Source organism: Oncorhynchus tshawytscha, linkage group LG23 (assembly GCF_018296145.1).
Source record: "Oncorhynchus tshawytscha isolate Ot180627B linkage group LG23, Otsh_v2.0, whole genome shotgun sequence".
Lineage (NCBI taxonomy): Eukaryota > Metazoa > Chordata > Actinopteri > Salmoniformes > Salmonidae > Oncorhynchus > Oncorhynchus tshawytscha.
In genome coordinates this window covers 22,945,087-22,967,110 of record NC_056451.1, presented here as the reverse complement: position 1 = coordinate 22,967,110, position 22,024 = coordinate 22,945,087, and the positions used below count along the sequence as shown (strand labels likewise).

Here is a 22,024-nt window from a genome sequence, read left to right as displayed (position 1 = left end):
GGACTGACTGACTGACTGATTATAGTAACTGATGGACAGGCTGACTGACTGACTGATTATAGTAACTGATGGACAGACTGACTGATTATAGTAACTGACTGACTGACTGACTGACTATAGTAACTGATGGACAGACTGCCTGACTGACTATAGTAACTGATGGACAGGCTGACTGACTGACTATAGTAACTGATGGACAGGCTGGCTGACTGACTGACTATAGTAACTGATGGACAGGTTGGCTGACTGACCTGACTATAGTAACTGATGGACAGGCTGACTGACTGACTATAGTAACTGATGGACAGGCTGACTGACTGACTATAGTAACTGATGGACAGGCTGACTGACTGACTATAGTAACTGATGGACGGGCTGACTGACTGACTGACTGACTATAGTAACTGATGGACGGGCTGACTGACTGACTGACTGACTGACTGACTATAGTAACTGATGGACGGACTGACTGACTATAGTAACTGACTGACTGACTGACTATGAGTAACTGATGGACAGGTTGGCTGACTGACCGACTATAGTAACTGATGGACAGGCTGACTGACTGACTATAGTAACTGATGGACGGGCTGACTGACTGACTGACTGACTGACTATAGTAACTGATGGACGGGCTGACTGACTATAGTAACTGATGGACAGGCTGACTGACTGACTATAGTAACTGATGGACAGGCTGACTGACTGACTATAGTAACTGATGGACAGGCTGATAGACTGACTATAGTAACTGATGGACAGGCTGATAGACTGACTGACTATAGTAACTGATGGACAGACTGACTGACTATAGTAACTGACTGACTGACTATAGTAACTGATGGACAGGCTGACTGACTATAGTAGCTGATGGACAGGCTGACTGACTGACTGACTGACTATAGTAACTGATGGACAGGCAGACTGACTGACTATAGTAACTGATGGACAGACTGACTGACTATAGTAACTGACTGACTGACTATAGTAACTGATGGACAGGCTGACTGACTATAGTAACTGATGGACAGGCTGACTGACTGACTGATTATAGAAACTGATGGACAGGCTGACTGACTGACTGATTATAGTAACTGATGGACAGACTGACTGACTGACTGATTATAGTAACTGATGGACTGACTGACTGACTAATTATAGTAACTGATGGACAGGCTGACTGACTGACTGATTATAGTAACTGATGGACAGGCTGACTGACTGACTGATTATAGTAACTGACTGACTGACTATAGTAACTGATGGACAGACTGCCTGACTGACTATAGTAACTGATGGACAGGCTGACTGACTGACTATAGTAACTGATGGACAGGCTGGCTGACTGACTGACTATAGTAACTGATGGACAGGTTGGCTGACTGACCGACTATAGTAACTGATGGACAGGCTGACTGACTGACTATAGTAACTGATGGACAGGCTGACTGACTGACTATAGTAACTGATGGACAGGCTGACTGACTGACTATAGTAACTGATGGACGGGCTGACTGACTGACTGACTGACTATAGTAACTGATGGACAGGTTGGCTGACTGACCGACTATAGTAACTGATGGACAGGCTGACTGACTGACTATAGTAACTGATGGACGGGCTGACTGACTATAGTAACTGATGGACGGACAGGCTGACTGACTGACTATAGTAACTGATGGACAGGCTGACTGACTATAGTAACTGATGGACGGGCTGACTGACTATAGTAACTGATGGACAGGCTGGCTGACTGACTGACTATAGTAACTGATGGACAGGTTGGCTGACTGACCGACTATAGTAACTGATGGACAGGCTGACTGACTGACTATAGTAACTGATGGACAGGCTGACTGACTGACTATAGTAACTGATGGACAGGCTGACTGACTGACTATAGTAACTGATGGACGGGCTGACTGACTGACTGACTATAGTAACTGATGGACGGGCTGACTGACTGACTGACTGACTGACTATAGTAACTGATGGACAGGTTGGCTGACTGACCGACTATAGTAACTGATGGACAGGCTGACTGACTGACTATAGTAACTGATGGACAGGCTGACTGACTATAGTAACTGATGGACGGGCTGACTGACTGACTGACTGACTATAGTAACTGATGGACGGGCTGACTGACTATAGTAACTGATGGACAGGCTGACTGACTGACTATAGTAACTGATGGACAGGCTGACTGACTGACTATAGTAACTGATGGACAGGCTGATAGACTGACTATAGTAACTGATGGACAGGCTGATAGACTGACTGACTATAGTAACTGATGGACAGACTGACTGACTATAGTAACTGACTGACTGACTATAGTAACTGATGGACAGGCTGACTGACTATAGTAGCTGATGGACAGGCTGACTGACTGACTATAGTAACTGATGGACAGGCTGACTGACTGACTATAGTAACTGATGGACAGGCTGACTGACTGACTATAGTAACTGATGGACAGGCTGATAGACTGACTGGATGGACTGATAGACTGACTGAGTAACTGATGGATGGGCTGACTGACCGACTATAGTAACTGATGGACAGGCTGACTGACTGACTATAGTAACTGATGGACGGGCTGACTGGCTTACTAGTAACTGATGGATGGGCTGACTGACTGACTATAGTAACTGATGGACAGGCAGACTGACTGACTGTAGTAACTGATGGACAGGCTGATAGATTCACTGACATTACTGATCAACTAACTTTGCTTTTTCTGACTGTCTGATATCTGACTGTAAGACAGAAAGGCTGAGTGAGAGTGAATGGAAGCTTCTTCCACTGTGTCCCCAGCAGCTTCATTAAGACAGGAAGAGATCCATGCTGAGTGACACAGCTTGACTGGAGGAGGAGGGTCAGAGCTGGACTTATTTTCTTAGTCAGGGCTACAGTACTAACTGTAACTATGTGTAATGTTAGTGCTATATGTGGATTATGTAGACTTTGAACCAGCCAATAGTGTAATGCCCCAATCCAAATGCTTCTCAACCCAAGCAGGTTTTTCTAGCTTCGCGTTAGATTATTTTTATATTATCGCCCATACCCTTTATCCCCATACCCTTATACCTGCCCCACTCCTCCTCCCCTGTCCTCCTCTCTTCTATCAGTGTTGATGAAGGGGTGTTACTGCCCGAGGGTGTGCTCCCAGGCCTTTCCCTCTCTGGCCCCACCCCCCAGCAGGAGGAACAGGACCCTCGCCTCCTGGAGCTGGAGCAGGACCCGCCCAACTGGAGAGAACACACCCCCCCAGACACGCTCAAAGACCTCAGCAAGAAGGAGACCAAGCGGCAGGAGGTCATCAACGGTGAGGAGGGACTGGGGGAGGGGTGGGGGATGGAGGGATCCAGCCAACGGAGGAGGAAGTAAACTACTTGCGGTGTAAGAATGAGCTGCTGCTCATCTGACGCAAAATATTGTGAATTAATTGTCACTAGAGTAATCTCTCTCTCTCAGAGTTGTTTGCGACGGAGCACGCCCACGTGCGCATGCTGAGTGTTCTGCAGACAGTGTTCTGGAAGCCTCTGGAGAGAGAGGAACTCATGACCGCCACAGAGCTGGCCACCATCTTCCCCAGCCTGGACGAGATCATAGACATGCACTGTGAGTACGGTTCCACCACTGCTTGACCGTAGTATCACCATAACCCCAGCTACAGTACAACCACATGACCAATGTACTGCCACTGGACGACCGTAACCCCAACTACAGTACGACCGTAACCCCCGCTACAGTACAACCACATGACCAATGTACTGCCACTGTAACCCCAACTACAGTACGACCGTAACCCCGCTACAGTACAACCACATGACCAATGTACTGCCACTGTAACCCCAACTACAGTACGACCGTAACCCCCGCTACAGTACAACCACATGACCAATGTACTGCCACTGTAACCCCAACTACAGTACGACCGTAACCCCCGCTACAGTACAACCACACCAATGACCAATGTACTGCCACTGTAACCCCAACTACAGTGACCAATGTACCCACCGTAACCCCGCTACAGTACAACCACATCACCAATGTACTGCCACTGTTGTAACCCCCGCTACAGTACGACCGTAACCCCGCTACAGTACAACCACATGACCAATGTACTGCCACTGTAACCCCAACTACAGTACAACCACATGACCAATGTACTGCCACTGTAACCCCAAATACAGTACAACCACATGACCAATGTACTGCCACTACAACCACATGACCAATGTACTGCCACTGTAACCCCCGCTACAGTACAACCACATGACCAATGTACTGCCACTGTAACCCCAACTACAGTACAACCACATGACCAATGTACTGCCACTGTAACCCCAACTACAGTACGACCGTAACCCCCGCTACAGTACAACCACATGACCAATACTGCCACTGTAACCCCGCTACAGTACAACCACATGACCAATGTACTGCCACTGTAACCCCAACTACAGTACGACCGTAACCCCGCTACAGTACAACCACAAGACCAATGTACTGCCACTGTAACCCCAACTACAGTACGACCGTAACCCCGCTACAGTACAACCACATGACCAATGTACTGCCACTGTAACCCCAACTACAGTACGACCGTAACCACCAACTACAGTACAACCACATGACCAATGTACTGCCACTGTAACCCCAACTACAGTACGACCGTAACCCCGCTACAGTACAACCACATGACCAATGTACTGCCACTGTAACCCAACTACAGTACGACCGTAACCCCCGCTACAGTACAACCATGACCAATGTACTGCCACAGTAACAACAGTACAACCACATGACCAATGTACTGCCACTGTAACCCCAACTACAGTACGCTAACAACTACAGTACAACCACATGACCAATGTACTGCCACTGTAACCCCAACTACAGTACGACCGTAACCCCCGCTACAGTACAACCACATGACCAATGTACTGCCACTGTAACCCCAACTACAGTACAACCACATGACCAATGTACCCACTGTAACCCCAACTACAGTACAACCACATGACCAATGTACTGCCACTGTAACCCCAACTACAGTACGACCGTAACCCCGCTACAGTACAACCACATGACCAATGTACTGCCACTATAACCCCAACTACAGTACAACCACATGACCAATGTACTGCCACTGTAACCCCAACTACAGTACAACCACATGACCAATGTACTGCCACTGTAACCCCAACTACAGTACGACCGTAACCCCCGCTACAGTACAACCACATGACCAATGTACTGCCACTGTAACCCCAACTACAGTACAACCACATGACCAATGTACTGCCAACGTAACCCCAACTACAGTACAACCACACTTACACGACATGACTGCCACTGCATGGCAGTGACCGTTACCCGAAAACAGCACTTCTACAGTTCTGATACTGGCTGAAGTCAGTCTGACCAATGTAAATTGTTGGCAAGACCTCACGATACGATGTTACCATGATACTTAGGTTCTGATATGATCTCTATTCAAAATTCTCACAATTCTTTATGTATTGCGGTTCGATTCTGTAATTGTATTGCAATTCCATGTTCCAAACATACTGTATTGCTCACCATATGTCTCCTGCAGGAGGACAAGAGAGCCATGAGAACAAGTTTTGATCAATCATGGAAATAAATGTGCTGAAAACAAATTGTCTCCTTATTTAAAAAGAAGATGGAGAACAAGCTATGATGGGAAAATACAAGCTATGATGGGAAAATACTGGAACTTTGGTGCAACTACTGCACAAATAATATTGCGATACTGTCAAAATGATACCGGCATATCTTCCAAAATGATATCCTGATATTTAAATGTTTTGATATTTTTCCCTCGTCACTAGTAAATGAACCCTCGTGTAACTTTAACTCAACCATAAATTGACCTCAGTCTGACCATAATAACCCAACCATGGACAGACTGTCTACCCCAGTCCAACCGCTGTGTTCCCTGTGTGTTTCTGTGCAGATGCTTTCTACGAGCACCTGAAGAAGCTGCGTCAGCACAATTTCATCGTCAAGGCCATCGGAACCACGTTACTCAATAGGGTAAGGAACAGGTCACCTTCCACCACTCCCCTGTCTGTGCCCCTCACCCCCTCTCTCTGTGCCCCTCACCCCATCTCAGCCTAACCCCCTCATCCCATATATGAAGTGGATACTTAGGGAAATAGATCCCTAAAGAAAGCTTTTAATCTCTCACTTTCTCTCTCTGTCTAGTTTGGAGGGACGGAGGGTGAGTGGTTTCAGAAGCTGACGTCTAGGTTCTGTAGTCACCAGACGTGGGCCCTGGAACAGCTGAAGATGAGACAGAAGAAAGACCCTCGTTTCAACTCCTTCATACTGGAGGCAGAGAGTAGGCCTCAGTGTCGTAGGCTGCAGCTGAAGGACATCATCCCCACTGAGATGCAGAGGCTCACCAAATACCCCCTACTGCTGGAAAACATTGCCAAGTGCACAGGTCTGTGTGTGTCCTTCCCTGTTCTCATTCAGATAATCAGAGAGTGTGTGTGTTGTGACATGTGTTGTGTGTATTCCTGTAGAGGACACCTTGGAGAAGGAGAGTATTCAGCAGAGTGCAGAGTGCTGTAGGAAGATCCTCAACCACGTCAACGAGGAGGTCAAACAGATGGAGAACCTGCTGGTGAGACACATACACACACACACACACACACTACTATTACAACTGCTACTACAACAACAACAAGTGTCTGAGGTAAAGTATAAATTATTTCTCTCTCTCCCTCCAGACCCTGAAAGACTACCAGCGCAGGCTGGATACCTCAGGACTCAAACCCAGTAATGAGCTGTACCTGGAGTACAAGGTGACTGACAATAGTGAGGGCTTCTTGTAGTGTGGTCCAGTGCTCTTCATGCTATCCTTTCTACAGTTGTCCCGTTCTCTCATTCTTTATCAGTCTCTATTGTTCTCTTCTCTCTCAGTACCTTGACCTGGCCCAGAGAAGGATGATCTATGAGGGGCCTCTGACCTGGAGAGTGACCAAGGAGAAAACATTAGGTGCACTATCAACTCTACAAACATTAGTTTGTTTTAATGTATGAACCAATCGTCTGATTTAATTTTACACAAACCCAAGCTGTTGTTCACCTGCTGTTCACTTCCTGCCCCACTCTCCTCCTCCTCTCCTCCTCCTCTCCACCCTGTTCCTGCCCCACTTTCCTCCTCCTCTCCTCTCCACTCTGTTCCTGCCCCACTCTCCTCCTCCTCCTCTCCTCTCCACCCTGTTCCTGCCCCACTCTCCTCCTCCTCTCCACCCTGTTCCTGTCCCCCTCTCAGAAGTGCAGTGTGTGTTGCTGGGGGATCTGTTGGTGCTGTTACAGAAGCAGGATGATAAGATGGTGTTGAAGTGTCAGAGTAAGAGTAACATCGCTGTTCAGGAGGGAAAGCAGATGCTCAGCCCTATCATCAAACTAGACTCTGCCTTCCTCCGAGAGGTGGCCACAGGTGATACACGCACATCTTTAAATACTTCATTTGAATGCACAAATCACATTACAGTCCAGAAGGATTCAAACATTTCAAAGATTCACAGATACATGGACACACGTAGTGTCAAAGATACCTTCTCCACCTTCTCCACACAGCTAGGCTGTCCATGATTGCCGAGAAAGAGCAGTACCTTGCTAGCTGCTTTGCCTTTTTCCCTATGCAGTCCTGCAATCTGATGGCCATGCACTATTAGCCTATGTACACGGTCAAAAGCTGTTCAGGCATGACTCAAGAGGCTGGTATTTCAGAAACTTGACAGCACAGGGTCTGATCCATGTAAGAGTCAAAAGAGCAACCCAAAAGAGCATCTGTCTCCGGCCTTCCCCCACAACAACAACACCTGCCATATTTGCTATTCAAGAAAACACATCATCAACATGGAGCCACACACACACACACACACATACACACACACACACACACAAACACCTTGCAGGAATATGTCATCTCAATCCCCCTCTCTTCTGTCCCTCTGTCAGACCGTAAGGCCTTCTACGTGATCTTCACCTGGGACAGCGGGGCTCAGATCTACGAACTGGTGGCTCAATCTGTCGGGGAGAGGAAGAAGTGAGTGTGGGAGAGAATGGTTTGGGAAGAGGAGGGGAGGGAAGAGGGAGAAGTGAGTGTGGGAGAGAAGGGGTTGGGAAGAGTTGAGGAGGAGAGAAGGGGAGGGGAGAGGGAGAAGTGAGTGTGGGAGAGAAGGGGTTGGGAAGAGGAGAGAAGGAGGGGAGAGGGAGAAGTGTGTGGGAGAGGAGAGAGGTTTATGGGGAGGAAGGAGGGGAGGAAGGAGGAGAGGTGGAAGATATGAAGATAAAGACGAAACACCAACTGTAGTGGTGATGTGGCTTTGTTGTGTGAAGCTGGACAGATGTGATCAAGATGGCAGTAGATGAGCTGAAGAAGACAGGACCTCCATCTGACCTGAAGAGAGGAAACAGCATCTTAACTGGAGGAAACCCATACAGCCCCACCACGTGAGTCAACACAGCTCTGAGTGTGCACTGTTATAAGCCAGTCCTCTGAGCACTGATCACATTTCACATTTTAGTCATTAAGCAGACGCTCTTATCCAGAGTGACTTAATGGAGCAATTAGGATTAAGCGCCTTGCTCAAGGGTACATCGACATATTTTTCACGTATTCGGTTTCTGGCCCAGCGCTCTTAACCGCTAGCCTACCTGCCACCGATCACATTTCTTTCTCGCTTTCTCTTTCTTTCAGGTTTCCTCAACCCCCTCTCAGCCCCACTGAAAATGGAGGAGTCTTGTTGAAAAATAGCATTGGTGAGAACAGACAGCAAAGCAACTCTTTCAAGCCATTGAGCTTCTAGATGTTGATAATGTCATTGTTAATGGTGTTATTACTGTTTATTTCGTTTTTCCTGTTACTGCATTACTACCAAGACTGCTTCTGTGTTTTTACTGTGGCTGCATTACTACCAAGACTGCTTCTGTGTTATTACTGTTACTGCATTACTACCAAGACTGTTACTACGTTACTACCAAGCCTGGTACTGCGTTACTGCCAAGACTGTTGCTGTGTTTTTACTGTTACTGCATTACTACCAATACTGTTACTGTGTTACTACCAAGACTGTTACTGTGTTTTTACTGTTACTGTGTTACTACCAAGACTGCTACTGTGTTTTTACTGTTACTGCCAAGACTGTTACTGCGTTACTACCAAGACTGCTACTGTGTTACTACCAAGACTGCTACTGTGTTACTACCAAGCCTGGTACTGCGTTACTACCAAGACTGTTGCTGTGTTACTACCAAGCCTGCTACTGTGTTACTACCAAGACTGCTACTGTGTTACTACCAAGACTGTTACTGCGTTACTACCAAGCCTGGTACTGCGTTACTGCCAAGACTGTTGCTGTGTTTTTACTGTTACTGCATTACTACCAATACTGTTACTGTGTTACTACCAAGACTGTTACTGTGTTTTTACTGTTACTGCCAAGACTGCTACTGCGTTACTACCAAGACTGCTACTGTGTTACTACCAAGACTGTTACTGTGTTACTACCAAGCCTGTTACTGTGTTACTACCAAGACTGTTGCTGTGTTTTTACTGTTACTGTGTTACTACCAAGACTGTTACTGTGTTTTTACTGTTACTACCAAGACTGTTACTGCGTTACTACCAAGTCTGTTACTGTGTTACTACCAAGACTTATATTGTATTTTTACTGTTACTGTGTTACTGCCAAGACTGTTACTGTGTTACTACCAAGACTGTTGCTGTGTTTTTACTGTTACTGCCACTACCAAGACTGTTGCTGTGTTTTTACTGTTACTGCGTTACTACCAAGCATGTTACTGTGTTACTACCAAGACTGTTACTGTGTTTTTACTGTTACTACCAAGACTGTTACTGCGTTACTACCAAGTCTGTTACTGTGTTACTACCAAGACTTATATTGTATTTTTACTGTTACTGTGTTACTGCCAAGACTGTTACTGTGTTACTACCAAGACTGTTGCTGTGTTTTTACTGTTACTGCATTACTACCAAGACTGTTACTGTGTTACTACCAAGACTGTTACTGTGTTTTTACTGTTACTGCCAAGACTGTTACTGGTTTTTACTGTTACTGCCAAGACTGTTCCTGTGTTTTTACTGCTACTGCCAAGACTGTTCCTGTGTTACTACCAAGACTGATGATGCGTTACTGCCAAGACTGTTAATGCCAAGCCTGTTACTGTGTTACTATCAAGACTGTTGCTGTGTTTTTACTGTTACTGCATTACTACCAAGACTGTTACTGTGTTACTACCAAGACTGTTACTGTGTTTTTACTGTTACTGCCAAGCCTGTTACTGTGTTACTACCAAGACTGTTTCTGTGTTACTGCCAAGACTGTTAATGCGTTACTACCAAGACTGTTTCTGCATTTTTACTGTTACTGCATTACTACCAAGACTGTTACTGTGTTTTTACTGTTACTGCATTACTGCCAAGACTGTTACTGTGTTTTTACTGTTACTGCCAAGACTGTTACTATGTTTTTACTGTTACTGCCAAGACTGTTCCTGTGTGTTTACTGTTACTGCCAAGACTGTTCCTGTGTGTTTACTGTTACTGCCAAGACTGTTCTTGTGTCTTTACTGTTACTGCCAAGACTGTTCCTGTGTCTTTACTGTTACTGCCAAGACTGTTACTGTGTCTTTACTGTTACTGCCAAGACTGTTACTGTGTCTTTACTGTTACTGCCAAGACTGTTCCTGGTTTTTACTGTTACTGCCAAGACTGTTCCTGTGTTTTTACTGCTACTGCCAAGACTGTTCCTGTGTCTTTACTGTTACTATGTCTTTACTGTTACTGCCAAGACTGTTCCTGTGTCTTTACTGTTACTGCCAAGACTGTTCCTGTGTTTTTACTGTTACTGCCAAGACTGTTCCTGTGTTTTTATTGTTCCTGCATTACTACCAAGACTGTTCCTGTGTTTTTACTGTTACTGCGTTACTGCCAAGACTGTTACTGTGTCTTTACTGTTACTGCCAAGACTGTTACTGTGTCTTTACTGTTACTGCCAAGACTGTTCCTGTGTCTTTACTGTTACTGCCAAGACTGTTCCTGTGTCTTTACTGTTACTGCCAAGACTGTTCCTGTGTCTTTACTGTTACTGCCAAGACTGTTCCTGTGTCTTTACTGTTACTGCCAAGACTGTTCCTGTGTCTTTACTGTTACTGCCAAGACTGTTACTGTGTCTTTACTGTTACTGCCAAGACTGTTCCTGTGTTTTTACTGCTACTGCCAAGACTGTTCCTGTGTCTTTACTGTTACTGTGTTACTGCCAAGACTGTTACTGTGTCTTTACTGTTACTGCCAAGACTGTTACTGTGTCTTTACTGTTACTGCCAAGACTGTTCCTGTGTCTTTACTGTTACTGCCAAGACTGTTCCTGTGTCTTTACTGTTACTGCCAAGACTGTTCCTGTGTCTTTACTGTTACTGCCAAGACTGTTCCTGTGTCTTTACTGTTACTGCCAAGACTGTTCCTGTGTCTTTACTGTTACTGCCAAGACTGTTACTGTGTCTTTACTGTTACTGCCAAGACTGTTACTGTGTCTTTACTGTTACTGCCAAGACTGTTACTGTGTCTTTACTGTTACTGCCAAGACTGTTACTGTGTCTTTACTGTTACTGCCAAGACTGTTACTGTGTCTTTACTGTTACTGCCAAGACTGTTCCTGTGTTTTTACTGTTACTGCCAAGACTGTTCCTGTGTCTTTACTGTTACTGCCAAGACTGTTACTGTGTCTTTACTGTTACTGCCAAGACTGTTCCTGTGTCTTTACTGTTACTGCCAAGACTGTTCCTGTGTCTTTACTGTTACTGCCAAGACTGTTCCTGTGTCTTTACTGTTACTGCCAAGACTGTTCCTGTGTCTTTACTGTTACTGCCTTACTACCAAGACTGTTCCTGTGTCTATAGAACGAGATAAGGACAGCCTGATTGATGAGACGAAGTCTGTGGACTCTCGTCATTCTCTGATTGATTACCTCTCGGACAAAGGCTTCGACTTGATTGGCCACAGCAACAGTGATCAGGTGAAAGTGGCCAATAGCGCGTTAAACGAAGGTGAGTGGGTTTATTTGATTGGTCCAAGCGGTTACCATTTTCACTGATGTTCCTCTTACTGTCATGTCATACATCAACTCTTTCTGTCTCCTCCCACAGTCATGTTCCTCAAGAGACTATTGGTTGGCAGCATCAGCCTATCAGACGACTCACAGCCTAATGAGCAGAATGGAAGGGAGGGGCCAGAGAGCCAGGACCAAGGACTGCAAGGGGAGGAGGGGGAGGGAGGAGGAGGAGGGGGTGGAGGGATGAAGATAGATGAGGGAGGGATCAGCGCTCCTCTGGTTCTGTCCCAGGAGAGGATGGAGGAGGTGCGCCGGAAACTGCAGAGTCTGGAGGTACAGCTAAAGAGACTGCAGGTGAGAGAACGAGGGAAGGAAGGAAGGAAGGATGGCAGAAAGAGGATTGAGTAATGGGGTTGCAAAGGATGACTGAAGCATAAAAGGAGGGAGCCAAGTTTGACAGATGGGGACAAACCGCAGCATAGAAGAGAAAGATAGAGAAAATCACTTCACCAGGGCTTGTGCTGCTCTGCTGCTATTGTCACTGAAATGGCTATGTGAAATTGGAGTTCTGGGACAATGGCCTTTGTCTGCAGCTAGCTGTGTGATGTCACAAAAGCACCCACAAAAGGGAAAGAAGATTATGAAAGGAAGGAATGGCGGAAACGGAGGGGTGAAGTGTGTGTGTGATTCAGCATTTAACTGTTGATCTTGCTCCATCAGAGTGTTGAGGAGGAGCACCACCGGCTGCAGCAGGCCCTGTCTAAGTTCTCCCTGGAGGGGGGCAACTTCTAGTGAGACACACAGCGCCACCTTCAGGACACCAGGTAAACCTTCATATTCAACCCTTTATACTGATGTCTTGTGGGAGGAGTTTTCCTTTACCACTGATATAGGGTCAGATCTTTTATTATCCCTCTAGTTAAGATAAGGGTTGGGGTTAGAGTAATCTGATTTTAGCTCTATGGTTACCAGCTTCTACCTCAGGCTCTACAATGCCATGGGTATTAATACTAGAATTGTGTCAAGGATATGTTGTCTTCTCTGATCTCACCAACTCTTTTCTTTTAACCATGTCATCTCTTGGTCTTCCTCAGATCACTGTAAGTGCTGGATTGGAGTGCTCGAGTTGCTTTTGGAGGATTGATGAATGCGTCCTGGAATTTCCTATTTTCTAAACACTCTGTGCTCCACTGCCATGCCTGAGCCCTTGTTAAAGATTTCCAGGGGGTCGCAGCCAACTGTGAGGCCCTTGCAAGGCAGAGGAGCACGGCTTTACGCAAAGTAGTTGAGTAATGCAATGTGGGAGGTGTGTTTGTGCGTGTTTGTGAACATGCTCGTATGTGCAAGTGCGTGAGCGTGTGAGAGATGGGAGTTTTGCAAACAGGTGCCAAAGATTGGAGCAGTAGTTTGCTGTGAGAGAGATGCTGCCTGGGCTTATTGATTGTGAGCTTCTGCAACACACACACACACACACACACACACAACATATACTTCCCCCAGTGCATGTTCAGTAAATATATCTATCATTGCCAACTGTAGGGGTTTGGACTGTATAATAAACCCCCATGTATGCATGTAGAGAGAGATACTAGTGTCATCCCTATAGAGGGCGATGTAGAGCTGTAGAACTAGACAGGAACATGCTCAGGGTTGTGAAATTCTGGTAACCTTTTTTCTGGTAACCAAAATTCACAGGTTTTCCCCAAATTCTGGTTGGAAGATTCCTGGATTCAGGAGGGAATAAGGAGGAATTCTGGGAGTCGTTCAACCGGAGATTTCTGAAAAACCTGGGATTTTTGGGAAATTTTACTGAACATTTAGTAGGCCCCTATATCCAGTACATGCCAAAGTACAGCAGAGATGCACTTTTAAGTTAGTATAATCCAATTCAAGTGACCAACCACACTGAATTCCCAACATTGAATTTGCTAATATGTATTATTATTATTATAATATATGCCATTTAGCAGACGCTTTTATCCAAAGCGACTTAGTCATGCATGCATACATTTTTACATTTTACCCCAATTGTTGAGAAGATCTGCGTGTGTGTGTTTGTGTGTTACAGTGTTGTAGAAGCAAAATGGCCTTCTGGAGTTACTGTAATAGGACTCTATTAGAACTGTAATTATGGCCCAAACATTCATCCAGTAGTATTTGAATTGATCATGTTGTTAGGGATATAGACTGTGTGTGTACTGCTTTTGACTTCAGCCGCCTCTCCTTTGGACCCTGCTACTGTGCTGGGCCGGGCGATAGAGGGATGGACAGATACACAGAGATGGGATGGACATTAGAGATGGAGGGATACAGTAAGAAAGAGAGGAGTAAGGGAGGAGAGGAGGCAGAAGGGTTATTCCTTGGAAGACCAACTTGATTAGCAGCGTATTAGATGGTGATGGAGGTAGATGTAGAGAGAAGACTTGAAGTTCATTGTTCAATGTGCTGTGGAATCGGTTATAGGGGCCTCCCGAGTGTGCTACTGTGCTAGCTGTGCTACTAGATATTCTGGGTTCGAGTCCAGGCTCTGTCACAGCCGGCCGTGACCGGGAGACCCATGGGGTGGCGCACAATTGGCCCGGCGTCGTCCGGGTTATGGGAGGGTTTGGCCGGCAGGGATGCTCTTGTCCCATCGTGCACCAGCGACTCCTGTGGCGGGCCGGGCGCAGTGCACACTGACACGGTCGCCAGGTGTACGGTATTTCCTCCAACACATTGGTGCGGCTGGCTCCTGGGTTAAGTGAAATTGTCAAGAAGCAGTGCGGCTTGGTTGGGTTGTGTTTCGGAGGACGCACGGCTCTCGACCTTCGGCCTCTCCCAAATCCGTATGGGTGTTGCAGCAATGACACAAGACTGTAACTACCAATTGGATACCACGAAATTGGGGAGAAATAGGGAGTAAAAAAAATCTGTAATAAAATGAAGAATCGGTTATAGACAGTCAGTCAGACCCATACACACACTGATACTCACATTGCGTGGGAGCCCAGTGCAGTAACAATGGTCACACAGGAGCACGGTCATCACGCGTGTGATGTGACTGGAGTCGACTTCCTGACTATAGGGCTAGTAGCTTCTCCGTAAAGAAAGGAGGGAGACACAGTATTATATGCTGTATGATACATTTTATGGTAGCAATACCATTTTTTTTTTTTTTTTTTTTTTTTTTTTCAGGAGTTGATTGTAATTATTGTTATTATTTTGATGATTTAGACTAGTGGCATTGAACTGTGGACTGGGAAACGGGACCAAAGAGAGACCCATGTACCTGTAGATCCTCATATGAGCTGTTTATACTGTCCCACTGCTTACTACTATAGGAGAAAGTCACTTCATGCTGATTGGAGAGTGATGCCTACAGTAAGCAGCCGTGGCTCTCTGCTTCTCCTGCATCCAAACTCCAGCGCCACATGTAGAGAAAACAACACAGTGGGTAGAAATGTAGAGGAGAGATAATGATATCTAAGCTTGTATGAAGACTGTATTGTGATACATCCATCCATGCTGCTGCCCCAGACTAATGAACAAGATTTAACTGGACACTTCACAATCACACTGCCGTTCAAATCCTCTCTTCATTACTACCATGTGTGAGCAGGGCTGCACTGTGTTGTTATAGACATGACTCACCTAGCGTCACTTTGATATTGACTGCACCACGTTTAGGGACAGCATGGGGTGGCGGTACAGTACAGTAAGATACAGAAGGATACTGAGATGAGACCCATCATTACTGATTTAAGCTACTGTTTCTATAGACCACTTCTGGAATGAAAAGAAGCGGGTCTGGGGAGTTCGGATGCAGGAATTGCAGGCGCGACTTGTCATCACTCTCACCAGTGTTGGAATGACAGTTATCTTTCACGATCACTTTTGAATTATGCATTCTCGTTGTGGCCATAGCAACCGTTCCCTTACACCCTCCCCCAAATATGTAATTATGCAAATGTTATTGATAGTTCCTCTAAGAAGCAGAGGGCGTAGTTACAAGTTGTGTTGAAACTTCATTGCCTTTTTTTCTTTCACCCCCCCACCCCTTTATTTTCTCGTGTTCCCCTCTTCATCACCAAGTCCACAATAATAGTCTCCATCTCTCCTTCATCCTGTCTTCCTTCTAGAAGTCGTAGAAATGTAGTCCTTACTACTCTCATCACCTTTTCTTATCTCACAATTTCACTGTACGTTGCGGTGTATTATTTTTAATTTGCTTAAACGGGTCGGGAGGTTTTGTTTTTGTTGGTGATGTTTTGTTGAGAGGAACTTTTGTAATTATGTACTATGCAATTGGCAACAATGGGAGAAAGAGGAAGAGACTTGGATAGCTTTTGTTTGCCATATGTGAGACAACTCACTTGTATTATACAATACTAGATGGCAACAAGATGAGGTTAAAGAGATTATCTCTAACTTGGGCTTTTTCACCATTGAAGCACAGTAATGAGCAGGTTAAATCCTGTTATACCAGCTTAGGTTAATACCTCCACCGCCACTGTAGTCTCAAGACTACTTGGCAAACGTGTGCTTACAATCCTCTCTCTCTCTTTCTTCCCTTTGCTTCCCCTCATGTATCCTATTTACAAATGCATAGTGGTCTAGTTTTATATGTATAAAATGTATTTATAGAGAAGGGTGCCATGTTCTGATGATCAAGCTTGTTTTTTCCCCCAAATGGCTCTCTAGTAAACAAACACGTTTGGTTGGGGAGATGTTTGGCTGTTAAGGTAGAACCATGAAATGAACGTAGAAAGAGTTGGGTGACCAACATCAAGTCTCCAGTTTCAAGTTTTAATGTCACAAGTACAGTGAAATGCCTTTCTTGCAATCTCTAAAGCAACATGTATTCTAGGTCTGGCCAGGAGGTTTTCCTAGTCAGGTCACATGGTCCGGAAACCCCCCTGGTCTTACTTCTAGGTAATCCAAGGTTTCAGATAGGTGGTTTGTGGCGGATTGACTGTAGGGTGGCTGTGTAAGTCCTGCAGTGTCCCCTGTAACTATGCTATCTCAGGGGGTATGTATGTTACAAAGTGTATTGTGTGTGTTCACCTCAGCGACCACAAGGTTTGACCAGCGCCATGTTTGCACCAGCTAGCCAGCGCTTTGTATAGAACAGGGTCTGGTCTGTCGCACATGCATCCGCCACATGTATATCTATAAACAAATTAATATGCAAGATCTATACTGTGTATTTTGGCTTTGATTTCATTGTGTAAGAGCTTTTAATTGTAGACTTCAGAAGAAATGAGGTACGTTTTGTTGTTGTAATTTTCTGTTTTTTAATAAATGGGGAAGAAAAACAAACATTTTTGGGGTCTTTTACTGTTTTGAGTTCTAGAACACTGCAATCACTCAAGCATATATCCTGACACAGAGAGACCAACAAAAGAGGAAGGAAGGTTTATTCACAAGACAACTGGGTAGAAGTGTATAGCTGTGTTGAACGGCACAACACTCAAAATAACAAAGGCTTTTTATAATCTGCAACGACTGGCAACCAATATAAAACACAGTGAAGAGGATGGTGGCCGTGACATTCTTGTTCCTCTGCTTCTGGGCTGGTGAGTAAGGGGCTGCTAGGATAGGCTGATAAACAATGCAGGGTAGTTAGTCTTTCAGTGCATATTCACCTTTATTTGAGAAGTTACATTACAGGTGGAGGATGAAGATGAGACCGAAGTGTAAAACTATGGCATTTGAGGGAATTAATATGAATAGGTTCAACATGCTTTGAACAGATTTCAACCCTTTAAACCATGCATTGTAACATTAAAACAATTTTCCCCCATTGTATCCCTTGGAACATTAGATTATTTGGCTGTGAGTAATGTATCTGTTCTGCTCTAATGAACCGTATCTCCTACCAGAGCAGATGGTTGTGCAATCAAATTAAATTGTGTTTGTCACATGCGCCGAATACAACCGTGAAATGCTTGCTTACAAGCCCTTAACCAACAATGCAGTTAAGAAAAATAAGAAATAAAAGTAACAAATAATTAAAGTGCAGCAGTAAAATAATAGTGAGGGTATATACAGGGGGTAATGGTTATTTGAGGTAATATGTACATGTAGGTAGAGTTATTCAAGTCTGGGTAGCCAATAGATTAGATGTTTAGTAGTCTTATGACTTAGGGATAGAAGCTGTTTAGAAGCCTCTTGGACCTAGATTTGGCACTCTGATACCGCTTGCCGTGCGGTAGCAGAGAGAACAGTCTGAGACTAGGGTGGCTAGAGTCTTTTGACAATTTTAGGGCCTTCCTCTGACACTGCTTGGTATAGAGGTCCTGGATGGCAGGAAGCCTGGCCCCGGTGATGTACTGATGTACACTTTGTAGTAGAGGTCGACCGATTATGGTTTTTCAATACCGATTATTGGAGGACCAAAGAGGCCGATACCGATTAATCGGCCGAATTGTTTAATTTTTTTACATTTTAAAATTGCATTTTTATGTATTTGTAATAATGACAATTACAGCAATACTGAATGAACACTTATTTTAACTTAATATAATACATCAAAATCAATTTAGCCTCAAGTAAATAATGTTCAATTTGGTTTAAATAATGCAAAAACAAAAGAAGAAAGTAAAAGTGCAATATGTGCTATGTAAGAAAGCTAATGTTTTAGTTTCTTGCTCAGAACATGAGAACATATGGAAGCTGGTGGTTCCTTTTAACATGAGTCTTCAATATTCCCAGGTAAGAAGTTTTAGGTTGTAGTTATTATAGGAATTATAGGACTATTTCCCTCTATACCATTTGTATTTTATTAACTGTTGACTATTGGATGTTCTTATAGTCACTTTAGTATTGCCAGTGTAACAGTATAGCTTCCGCCCCTCTCCTCGCTCCTCCCTGGGCTCGAACCAGCAACACAAGGACAACAGCCACCACATCGAAGCAGCGTTACCCATGCAGAGCAAGGGAAACAACCACCCCAAGGCTCAGAGCGAGTAGCGCGTGCTAACTAGCCAGCCATTTCACTTTGGTTACACCAGCCTCATCTCTGGAGTTGATAGGCTTGAAGTCATAAACAGCACAATGCTTGACGCACAACGAAGAGCTGCTGGCAAAACGCACGAGAGTGCTGTTTGAATGAATGCCTGCCTCTGCCTACCACCGCTCAGTCAGATACTTAGATACTTGTATGCTCAGTCAGATTATATGCAACGCAGGACACGCTAGATAATATCTAGTAATATCATTAACCATGTGTAGTTAACTAGTGATTATGATTGATTGTTTTTTATAAGATAAATTTAATGTTAGCTAGCAACTTACCTTGACTTACTGCATTTGCGTAACAGGCAGTCTCCTTGTGGAGTGCAACTAGAGAGAAGCAGGTCATTATTGCGTTGGACTAGTTAACTGTAAGGTTGCAAGATTGAATCCCCCGAGCTGATCGAGGTGAAAATCTGTCGTTCTACCCTTGAATGAGGCAGATAACCCACCGTTTCTACGCCGTCATTGAAAATAAGAATGTGCTCTTAACTGACTTGCCAAGTTAAATAAAGATTAAGTAAAGGTGTAAAAAAAAAAATCAGCAAATCGGCGCCCAAAAATACAGATTTCCGATTGTTATGAAAACTTGAAATCGGCCCTAATTAATTAGCCATTCCAATTAAACGGTCGACCTCTACTCTGTAGTGCCTTGCGGTCGGAGGCCGAGCAGTTGCCACACCAGGCAGTGATGCAACCAGTCAAGATGCTCTCGATGGTGCAGCTGTAGAACCTTTTGAGGATCTGAGGACCCATGCCAAATCTTTTCAGTCTCCTGAGGGGGAATAGGGTTTTGTCGTGCCCTCATCACGACTATCTTGGTGTGCTTGGACCATGTTGGTGATGTGGACACCAAGGAACTTGAAGCTCTCAACTTGCTCTACTGCAGCCCCATCGATGAGAATGGAGTCGTGCTCGGTCCTCCTCTTCCTGTAGTCCACAATCATCACACACTAGAAACCATACCCTACACTTATAACTCTAAATAACCATATGTTAAGAGACATAGTATTACAGCACTCTGGATTGTGTGGAGTTCTTCTACTTTGTAGGCTACTGTTTCTTTTTATCATTGTCTTGGGCCAATAGTTGGACAGATATGCTGTCAATAACTAACCTTTGATCAGTGTGTTATGGATCAACCTCATCCTACTCCTGCTGCTCTGCCTTCTAGCAGGTGACCTCAGCCGTATCCAAGTTACTCAGGAGCCAGACAGGCCCTCTCTGAAGGTGCAGCTCTCTCACACCGCCTCCCTGCGCTGCTGCTACTCAGTCACAGGGGGAGCCGTGGACACCACCTGGGTCACCAGCCCCCACATGGTCAACGGCATTCTTCGGGGAGTGGACTGTAGAGACAACCGTGTGACGGTGGATGGGGGGAACCTAACGGCAGCAGGGGTCATGTGTCACACACTCATCCTGAGGGAGGTCCGTCTGAACGACACAGGGTTGTACCAGTGTTTCCTCAACCACAGCGCCCTGCAGCCCTCTGTATATACCCACGGCACCTTCCTGCATGTCTACAGTGAGTGTGGGTGTGTGTGAAGCCCTCACAGTAAGCACCCATGTCACCTTCCTTCAGGTCTTGTGTGTGTGTGTGTAACCCTCAAAAGCTTTAGCCTGGTCTGCACTCACAGTACTTTGTTGTACAGTATTTATATTATGTGTGTGTCTGTACATGTGGGTGTCTGGGGGGTGGGGTCAAACCAGCTAAGCAATGCAGAATGCTTTGTGTTACACAAATCCAGTTAACCACTGCCCAGTCCAGTAGAATGCAATCCACCTAAAGCACCTAGACTTAAGCCACCAGTGAATGGCTACATTGTGTAGTAATCCCTCTGATTTAATTCAAATGACCAATGTTGAAATGTTAAAGAAATGCTATGGTTCTAGTTTTTCCTGGGAAATTGTGTGTCATAAGGAGCATTGTTTAAAAAAAATTATTGCACTGCTAAACATACACTGGCTGTTTGTCTAATTTATCTCAAACTATTTTCCTGTCTTGCTGCAATCTGATGCATGGTACTCTGTCCATCCCCCCACTATCTCTCTTTCATGCACATCTAGCCTGCATATCTTCCATGAAAGAGCAGCAGGTGAGTTCTACTCTGATGACCTTTATACGACCCCTCTCTCCTTGCTCAGGGCCAATGGTGAAGATTCTGGACATCAGTGAAAGCACCAAGAACAGCATCCTGACTGCTGAGGGAATGTTACTGATGGTGGCAGTGCTTCTGCATGGTACCATGATGCTCTGTAAGGTCAGTGAGCCAAGCAGGCCACCTTTTCTACTGCTAATGCTAGGCTACTAGATCTAATATTCCTAATTTGCTCTCATTCCAATATTGAATTTTGTCATTTGAAAACTGCTGTAACCAGAAGGACTAGTATGTATGGTAATCTTACTGTATGACTACAATGGGCTTTTTCACACCATTGGCCAAGAGAATTATGTAATATGTCATCAACTTCCTCTGCTTTTTAAGACGAAAAAACTCAATCAACTGAAGAAGAAAAGGGTCAAAGAGGAAGAGGAGAATATCTATGAGGTGGGACTTGAATGAGATCCTCTGTCTTTCTGTCATAGTCACTGTTTTCACCATTCTTCAGTCAATCAAACAAGTTCTAGAAGAAGGGAAGAGGAAGTCAACCTATCATAACCTCCCTTACCTCAATCCATATCCAGGGTCTAAATCTGGAGGAATGCTGCTCCACATATGATCAGATCCAGCGCTCTCTGGTGCAGGGCCCCTACCAAGACGTGGGAAACATGATTATGGAGGAGGAGGAAATCCAACTGGAGAAGCCTTGAATGAGAGGGGGATGAAGAGAGAGGGTAGGAGAAGCCTTGAATGAGAGGGGGAAGGAAGGAGGGGGATGAAGAGAGAGGGTGGGAGAAGCCT

At 45.0% G+C, this 22,024-nt stretch overlaps 2 protein-coding genes across 6 annotated transcripts in view; both read left to right on the top strand.

Annotated features, from left to right (window-relative positions):
• Window positions 1-17,426, top strand: part of LOC112235289 (rho guanine nucleotide exchange factor 1-like) — a 57,558-nt gene extending 40,132 nt beyond the window's left edge. For all 5 annotated transcript variants that reach the window (XM_042304911.1, XM_042304912.1, XM_042304910.1 and 2 more), the window contains 15 exons: window positions 3,135-3,331; window positions 3,481-3,627; window positions 5,993-6,072; window positions 6,244-6,484; window positions 6,567-6,667; window positions 6,774-6,848; window positions 6,967-7,042; window positions 7,322-7,489; window positions 8,014-8,101; window positions 8,395-8,508; window positions 8,756-8,817; window positions 11,977-12,123; window positions 12,223-12,482; window positions 12,849-12,952; window positions 13,223-17,426. In XM_042304911.1, the coding sequence (XP_042160845.1) occupies window positions 3,135-3,331; window positions 3,481-3,627; window positions 5,993-6,072; window positions 6,244-6,484; window positions 6,567-6,667; window positions 6,774-6,848; window positions 6,967-7,042; window positions 7,322-7,489; window positions 8,014-8,101; window positions 8,395-8,508; window positions 8,756-8,817; window positions 11,977-12,123; window positions 12,223-12,482; window positions 12,849-12,920 (1,828 nt within the window). In that variant the 3' untranslated portion in view covers window positions 12,921-12,952; window positions 13,223-17,426. The remainder of the gene's footprint in view (window positions 1-3,134; window positions 3,332-3,480; window positions 3,628-5,992; window positions 6,073-6,243; window positions 6,485-6,566; window positions 6,668-6,773; window positions 6,849-6,966; window positions 7,043-7,321; window positions 7,490-8,013; window positions 8,102-8,394; window positions 8,509-8,755; window positions 8,818-11,976; window positions 12,124-12,222; window positions 12,483-12,848; window positions 12,953-13,222) is intronic.
• A 100-nt stretch (window positions 17,427-17,526) lies between these two features.
• On the top strand, window positions 17,527-21,992 carry LOC112235273 (B-cell antigen receptor complex-associated protein alpha chain). The gene is made up of 5 exons (XM_024403693.2): window positions 17,527-17,683; window positions 20,296-20,646; window positions 21,267-21,382; window positions 21,608-21,670; window positions 21,808-21,992. The coding sequence occupies exons 1-5, from the start codon at window positions 17,644-17,646 to the stop codon at window positions 21,931-21,933; spliced, it is 696 nt and encodes a 231-aa protein (XP_024259461.1). The 5' UTR covers window positions 17,527-17,643; the 3' UTR covers window positions 21,934-21,992.
• The last annotated feature ends 32 nt before the right edge of the window (window positions 21,993-22,024 follow it).